Raw genomic sequence first — 6,353 nt, 5'->3', positions numbered from 1 at the left:
AACAAGAGAGAGAGAGAGAGNGGGAAAAAAGGCTAGGCCAACGGTCCGTCCTTTTTCTTCAGTGTCGTGGCCGGACGCGGGAGGATGCTGTCGGTGCGGTGGGTGCAAAGCAGGGAAGCATAGAGGGGCGGGGTGCCGTTGCCTCTCTCCGTCGCCTTCTCTTTGCCGCCCTCCCCGCCCCTGCCTTCCTCCCGCTTGGTTTTGCTCCCACTTTTTTTTGTTTTGTTTGTACTCCCACTCCCCACCCCACCGCGCCTAGAAATTAGATTCACCCGCGTCTTTTGGTGGTTGTGTTCGTGGCCTCCCCCGTGACTTCCTCCCCTCGTGTCGCCCCCGCCCCGCCCCTCCGGCGGGGTTGGGGGCAGGCGCAGAATAGAAGCGGCCGCACCAAAGAGAAGTGACCCCAGAGAAGAAAAGAAAAAGAAACACTAGAAGAAGAAGAACAAAGAGAAAAAAAAGAACAGCAGGAACGAGATGCTGCGATGGGAGGGAGATGCCGAAGGAAAGGAAAGAGGAGACGAAAGCCGCATTGCCCCTCTCACCCTCTCTCTCTTTGTGTGTGTGTGTGCGTCTACCGACCCGCGTGTATGCGCCGGGACGGCGCCACGGGGACGTGGCACGTGTTGGAAGGAGAAGCCGCGGCAGGCAAAGGAAGAAGCGGTCAACTAAATTGAAAACTTCCCTCCCAACTTTCATGCGTCTCCGCAGTGCGAGAGAGCGGCAGAGAAAGGCACATGCACACACGCACAAGATACCAGGAAGGTTTCTCCTCCCTCAGCATCATCAACGTCATTGAACTTCTTTTTTTTTTTTTACTTCTAGATGGAGAGTTATGTGCTTGTATGGAACTGCCTTTTTTGTTTTTTTGTTTTATTGCTTTCCTCTCTTTTTAAATCGATGCTTTTTAGATGTCTTTCCCACATGTTCCTCGGCCTTTCATTTTATGTGCATCGGCATGGCGGGAGTCAGCGAGGTAGGTGTAGATAGAACAGGGGAGAGTAGGGGGAGGATAATACGACCCCCACACATGCCTGCGATAAATAGGCGGAGAAACGAGGCGGGTAACATGAAGAGAGAGGAGCTGGCAGGGTACACAGAGAGAAAGAGAGACTCCAGTAAAAGAATACGTGGGGGTTAAGGGAGTAATGGAGGAAAAAGAGCAGAGAGTAGGTTGAGCGCTTCTGAATGGACGAGGGAAGAGACGTAGAGAACTCAAGCTCCTTTCCTTGTATGTTTCTTCGTTTCCTTTGTTTGTTCTTTTTTTTTGTTGCCAGTTTTTTTTTTTACATCTTCCCTTACTGCCTCGGACACGTGTACCGTTTTCAAGTCTTCCGCGGAGGTAATGTGACTCCGTTACCCTCGCTGCGCCAGTTTTATTTGCATGTGTGCGTGTGTGTGTGGTCCCATTATTATCACTATCACTATTATTGCTTTTTTTTTACGTTGTTGTCACTGTGTTGTGTGGGCGTCGCCGCACAACGCCGCAGCGCCTTGGAGGACTTCCCCTGCCGCTGCGTCAGACGCGGGGAGAGAAGAAGACAAGCGGGGCATGCGTAGCCACGCATGAATTCTGTAAAGTCAAATAATTTGTTCACCGAGGATGAGAAAATGCATTAAAAAAAACGAAGAGACAGAGAGGGGTGGTGCCCCTCCACCAGCTTCGTGGGCAACACACGCACACACTCGCTTTCGCAAGGTGTGTCCGTGTGGGTCGTGCGGCTCCGCGCGTGGTGTCTCACGTTTGATGGTATATGTATACATCTGTAACGAAGAAGAGTCTTGTGGAGGCTGCACCCACACATGTGGGTGTGGTGGGGGAGACGACAGTTCAGAGGGAAACGATCCGCTCTCTTTTTGTCTCTCTCAAGCCTTCGCTATTTCTTTTTGAGTTCTCCTTTTGGTTGTCTTGCGGGGCGCCAGCGCAGCGCACCGCCAATAAAGAGAGTGAAGAAGAAGATAGAAGAGGAATTGAGTCCCTCCACCCTCCTCCTCCTTTTTTTTTTTTGCTCTCTAGCGAGCGACACAGGCAGGAACGGAGGATGGGGCTTCGCATGTTCCGCGATTTCCTGTACCTTCAACGGTGGGAGCGGGATGTGCTGATGCGGGACTCGCGCCGGGAGGGTTTTCTTGTGAGTGCGTTCCGCCGAGTGCCGTGGTCGGGAGTCGCCATGTTTTTCTTCATCATGGTCTTCTTTGGCGTGGACCTCGGTGCCGGCATCAAGCACACTGCAAAGCAGATCCGCGAGAAGAAGGAAGACGCGATGCAGTCTGTGGAGCTGCAGAAGGTGCAGGCGCGGCAGTGGTCTGTGGAGCAGGTAAAGAACTTCCGTGAGGGGGAGGTTCCAAAGCCGTCGTGGACCGAGGGAGGTCCGCGCGGGGCAGCCTCATCTGCTTAGCGGCCCCGGTGTGCGTGGGGCGGGCGAGTAGCGCGTGCGCTTCTCCGTGCGGCGCAAGTGGCAGTGGGCCGGGAGGCGGGCGCAGTTGCGAGGGGCCTCTCTATAGTGACGGTGGCGCTGAACATAATGGCAGGGCGTGTGGTGTAGCAAAGATGGTACATGGTGCTGAGGAGGGCTGGTGTCATTTTTTCATTTGCCCCTCCGCGTTTTTTTTAGCGGTTGTAAATATATACATATACATTCATACTGCATCTATAAAGCTATATATTTCTTTGCTGGTTTGAATGCTTTTTTTTTTCCTTTTCCCGTTTATATCCCTTCTTCTTTTTGCAAAGCTGCGCTGCAGGGGGGACATCAGAAGGAGCCCTCTGCCCTCTGCTCCCCCCCCTCCCCCACACGCACGGAGGGCGAGAAAAGGGGACACTCACTCACTCTCTCTCTCTCTTTCTCACACACACACACACACACACGGGCGCAACAGCAGAGCAGCGACCACGCATGCTCGCCCGTGTGATCCACGACTTGTACTATCTGAAGCGCATCCACAGCGTGGTGCTGGACGAGAAGCTCGGGCGTGCACTGAAGGCGAAGCTGAGTGCATTGAACCTACGCGATGGCCCCTCCCCTGGTCCTGCAGCGCTTCGCCGGTTGGTGGAGTGCTTAGTATACTTTCAGCTTGAAAGCAGCCCGGTGACGGTGAACGCGATTGCCCTCGTGCGAGAGGAGCTCCCCCAGATGGCGGGGAGTCAGCTTTCTCGAACCATCGCGGCGTGTTGCGCACTTGGTCAACACGACGTTTCTGTGTCTGCCGTATCGTTGCTGGCGGAGGCGCTGCCCAGCATGGATGGCGTGGGAACTGTGCAACTCATTCAGTCTCTTTCCGAGGCTGGCGTGCGGCATGAGGACACCTGGTCACTTCTTGCAGAGCACTGCATTAGACGCATGGATAGCTTTACAGGGCGACAACTATGCCGCATTATTGAGTGTTTTTACGAAAGAAAGGTTCAATACCCTGACTTCTACGTTGTGGCGGAGCGGCACATTTGTGCCCAGCCCTCGACCTACATTTCAATGGAGCAGCTAAACGGCGTCATCGAGTGCTACCGGGGACTTGGTCTGCCTGTCGTGTCACTTCTTGCCGCCAGTTCCACCCGTTCGGCGGAGGGGTTTGACAGCGGCCTGGTGGCCGTGTCGCCCACGAGGCCGCGGCGGAGTCGCGGCGACGGCGCCGGCTTGGCTGCGGCGGGAGGGGATGGCCCATCGAACCATGCCGTGATGGCGACCTTCTTGGAGTCGGCGCTGAAGGCCATGCGGGTGGCGGACGACCCACAGCTGAGTGACATGCTGCAGAAGTGCGAGGCGAAGCAGGTGATGCATCCGGAGATTATGGAGGCGGCCGCGCTGCGGCTGGGGGAGTTGCACGCCGCATCTCCAAACGTTTCCAGAACGACGGCACTCATCCGGCTTATGATGCGCTTTCAGAAACGGGAGTGGTTCACTGCCGCCGCCCAGCCTCTCTCGCGGCTCTTGGACGAGTGCGCGGAGAGCGCGATTCCAGTACTCGGGCACCGCATGCTGACGCTGGCCGATGGCGCGTTGAAGTTCTTCCCCACCGAGACTCAGCCCACGCACTTCTACGCCGCTCTGGTTCGGGAACTTAAGTTTGACGACGTGGCGGCCAGCACGGACGCCAGGCGGCTGCCGCTTCTTGCCGGCGTCATGATTTCCCTCCGCGCCTACGGGGGCCATGAGTTGCTTGAGCAGCACATGCCTATGCTTTCCGTTGCGGCGGCAAACGCGCCACTGCGAGTTCAGGTGGAGCTTGCTGCAATGCTTGCCCCGCTGCCAGCCGCGCGAAGGGTGTTCCTTCCTGATCTCTTTCACTCCCTCTCTTCAGCGAAAAACTGGGTGCGCATTCTCACAGCACGTGAGGCAGTGCTGCTTCTTGAGGCTCTCGTGCGTAGCCGTTTGCCGTTCAACGACCTGTTGCTGGTGGTGGTGGAGTACACTAGAGGAAATCTTGGCCGCTTCGACGCCTCCGAGTTGGTCAATATTCTGCTGCAGTGCGCGACGCTGGGGTTTAGCGATATTGAGTTTTACTCCGCGACGGCCACGCATATCCTGGAGAAGGCCTCAAGGAGTAACGTACATGATCTTTGCCTGCTCATGTACGTTTTTACTTTTGTCCTGAAGGGTGTGATTCGTGTGGTGCAGCAGATACTGCCCCGCCTGCGTGTCTCGGCAAGCCACACCGTTCCGCGCGACATCACTCTGGTGCTGTATAGTACGGTGAGGCTTGGCATTACCCGCCACACGGAGGTGACGACGCCCTTCTGCGATCGTGCCGTGAACATCATCGCATCCTTCAAGGGTGAGGAGCTGGCCAGTTGTATGACGTCTCTGCGTGCCCTTCGGCTCGACCACGAGGGTCTTCTCTCCGCCGCGGCCCACGTGCTAGGCGCCGAGCTGGCGCATCGTGCGTCCGCCGTGTCGGACGGGGAGAAGGAGGAGGAGGGCGTCCGCCTCAGCGACGCGCAGATTGTTACCATCGCAAGTGCCATTGTGCAGCTGCGGCGCCCATTGCTGCGGACGGAGTGGCATGCCCCCCTGCAGCGCATCTGCCTCGGTTGCCTCCCCACGGCAGGGCCTGGTCAGACGCATCACATCGCCGTCACAGTGGCGGCCCTCGAGGGGGCGCCGTGCCAAGCGGGGCAGTGGGAACAGTTACTGCAGCACGCCAACGCCGTGTGCCAGCGGTTTTCAAGCGGCCCCGCCACGGCGGAGGTCCTCCTCGCCCTCCACGATCTCATCGCCCGTGACGGCGCCACCGACGGCAGGGAGGCGCTTGCAGCCTCTCCGCTGCTTGCCCACGCACGGCGAAATGTGGCGGATGTTATGGCCAACGCGGAGGTGCGTGACAGGCTACGCAGCAAAGGGCTCTTGGCCCTCATCGCCGGCGTCGGCGCGGCGTTCAGCGACGATGAGTCTGAGCGCGTCTCCTCCCGCGACATCCCACTACGTGAGTCGATGTTGCTTCATCACAAGAAGATGCGGCAGGCCGCCCCCCGCGGGGGGTCGAAGCGCCTCAAGACGCGGGCCCTAAAGCCAACTTCGGTTAAGGTCGCGGCAAAAGCAAAATCCATGAAGAGGAAGGAGGAGGAGGATGAAGCGGACGGCGGCACGCCGCACGGCCCTAGTCGTCATCTTCGCGGTTGGTCGGGCAAAACAAGCGCCGCGACCACTGCTGACGATGCGGGTACGAGCGTTGAGGATGAAGCGGCGGGTGCGAACGCTTCCCTCCCGCCTTCTAGGCGTGCCGGAGCGAAGAAGTTGTCTATTGACTTTGGTGTAGAGTCTGAGGCTGAAGTGGAGGAGTTCCACATTTAGGCGCCCCCCCGCTTCCCCTTTCATCCCCTTTACTTTGCTTTATTCATTTGACCTGCCTTTTGCTTTCTGTGTCTTTCCTCCGCACAATTTTGTTGTGGTGGCAACCTCGACCGCCCCCCCCCCCGAGCGTGCGCAGAGGCGTACTTTTTATCACTTTTTCTTTCATTCTTTTTTTCTTTTTTTTCTTTTTCTTTCCGCGTTTGCGCAGTAAAGGAGTGAGACCGAAGAGAGGCGTGCAGAGGGGAGGGGATCCGTAGGCAGGGATGGCTCGACGACGCAGCCGCCCACCGCTGCCTTGTGCCACGTGCGGGGAATCTCATTATTAAGGGCGCAGTAGCGTCCTCCCCCGGCGAGTCCCAAGTGGCCGTCAGGGGAGGGCGGGGCGACTGATCGCCGTTGTGCCTGAGTCATGTGAGAGAGATCGTGATAGAGAGAGAGAGAGAGGGAGAGCTTAACTGCGGCGGGAAGGGCCTCACCGGCGGCCCAGCCTCCGTTTCTTCCATCTTACTCCACCCCACTCCCATCCCTCCCTTCTCCCCCTTCTCTGCAGCTTTTTCGCCTCACCGTTCG

The 6,353-nt window shown here is 57.6% G+C and overlaps 2 protein-coding genes across 2 annotated transcripts, besides 5 other annotated features; both read left to right on the top strand.

Moving 5' to 3' along the window:
• Window positions 1-407: 407 nt before the first annotated feature.
• Window positions 408-461: a microsatellite.
• A 772-nt stretch (window positions 462-1,233) lies between these two features.
• Window positions 1,234-1,285: a sequence feature (A-rich).
• A 754-nt stretch (window positions 1,286-2,039) lies between these two features.
• Window positions 2,040-2,396, top strand: Tco025E_00224 (uncharacterized protein; the record flags this gene model as incomplete). The annotated part of the gene is made up of 1 exon (XM_029367173.1): window positions 2,040-2,396. One exon carries the CDS (start codon window positions 2,040-2,042, stop codon window positions 2,394-2,396), a length of 357 nt encoding a protein of 118 aa, XP_029232780.1.
• A 421-nt stretch (window positions 2,397-2,817) lies between these two features.
• Window positions 2,818-2,866: a microsatellite.
• A 28-nt stretch (window positions 2,867-2,894) lies between these two features.
• On the top strand, window positions 2,895-5,783 carry Tco025E_00223 (uncharacterized protein; the record flags this gene model as incomplete). The annotated part of the gene is made up of 1 exon (XM_029367172.1): window positions 2,895-5,783. One exon carries the CDS (start codon window positions 2,895-2,897, stop codon window positions 5,781-5,783), a length of 2,889 nt encoding a protein of 962 aa, XP_029232779.1.
• A 154-nt stretch (window positions 5,784-5,937) lies between these two features.
• Window positions 5,938-5,977: a sequence feature (A-rich).
• Window positions 5,978-6,196: 219 nt separating this feature from the next.
• Window positions 6,197-6,233: a microsatellite.
• Between the last annotated feature and the right edge of the window lie 120 nt (window positions 6,234-6,353).

This window comes from Trypanosoma conorhini (genome assembly GCF_003719485.1).
Source record: "Trypanosoma conorhini strain 025E chromosome Unknown Tco_14.4_contig_00003, whole genome shotgun sequence".
Classification (NCBI taxonomy): Eukaryota; Euglenozoa; class Kinetoplastea; order Trypanosomatida; family Trypanosomatidae; genus Trypanosoma; species Trypanosoma conorhini.
The sequence above is the reverse complement of the archived record's forward strand: the minus strand, read 5'-3'. Positions and strand labels throughout refer to the sequence as shown.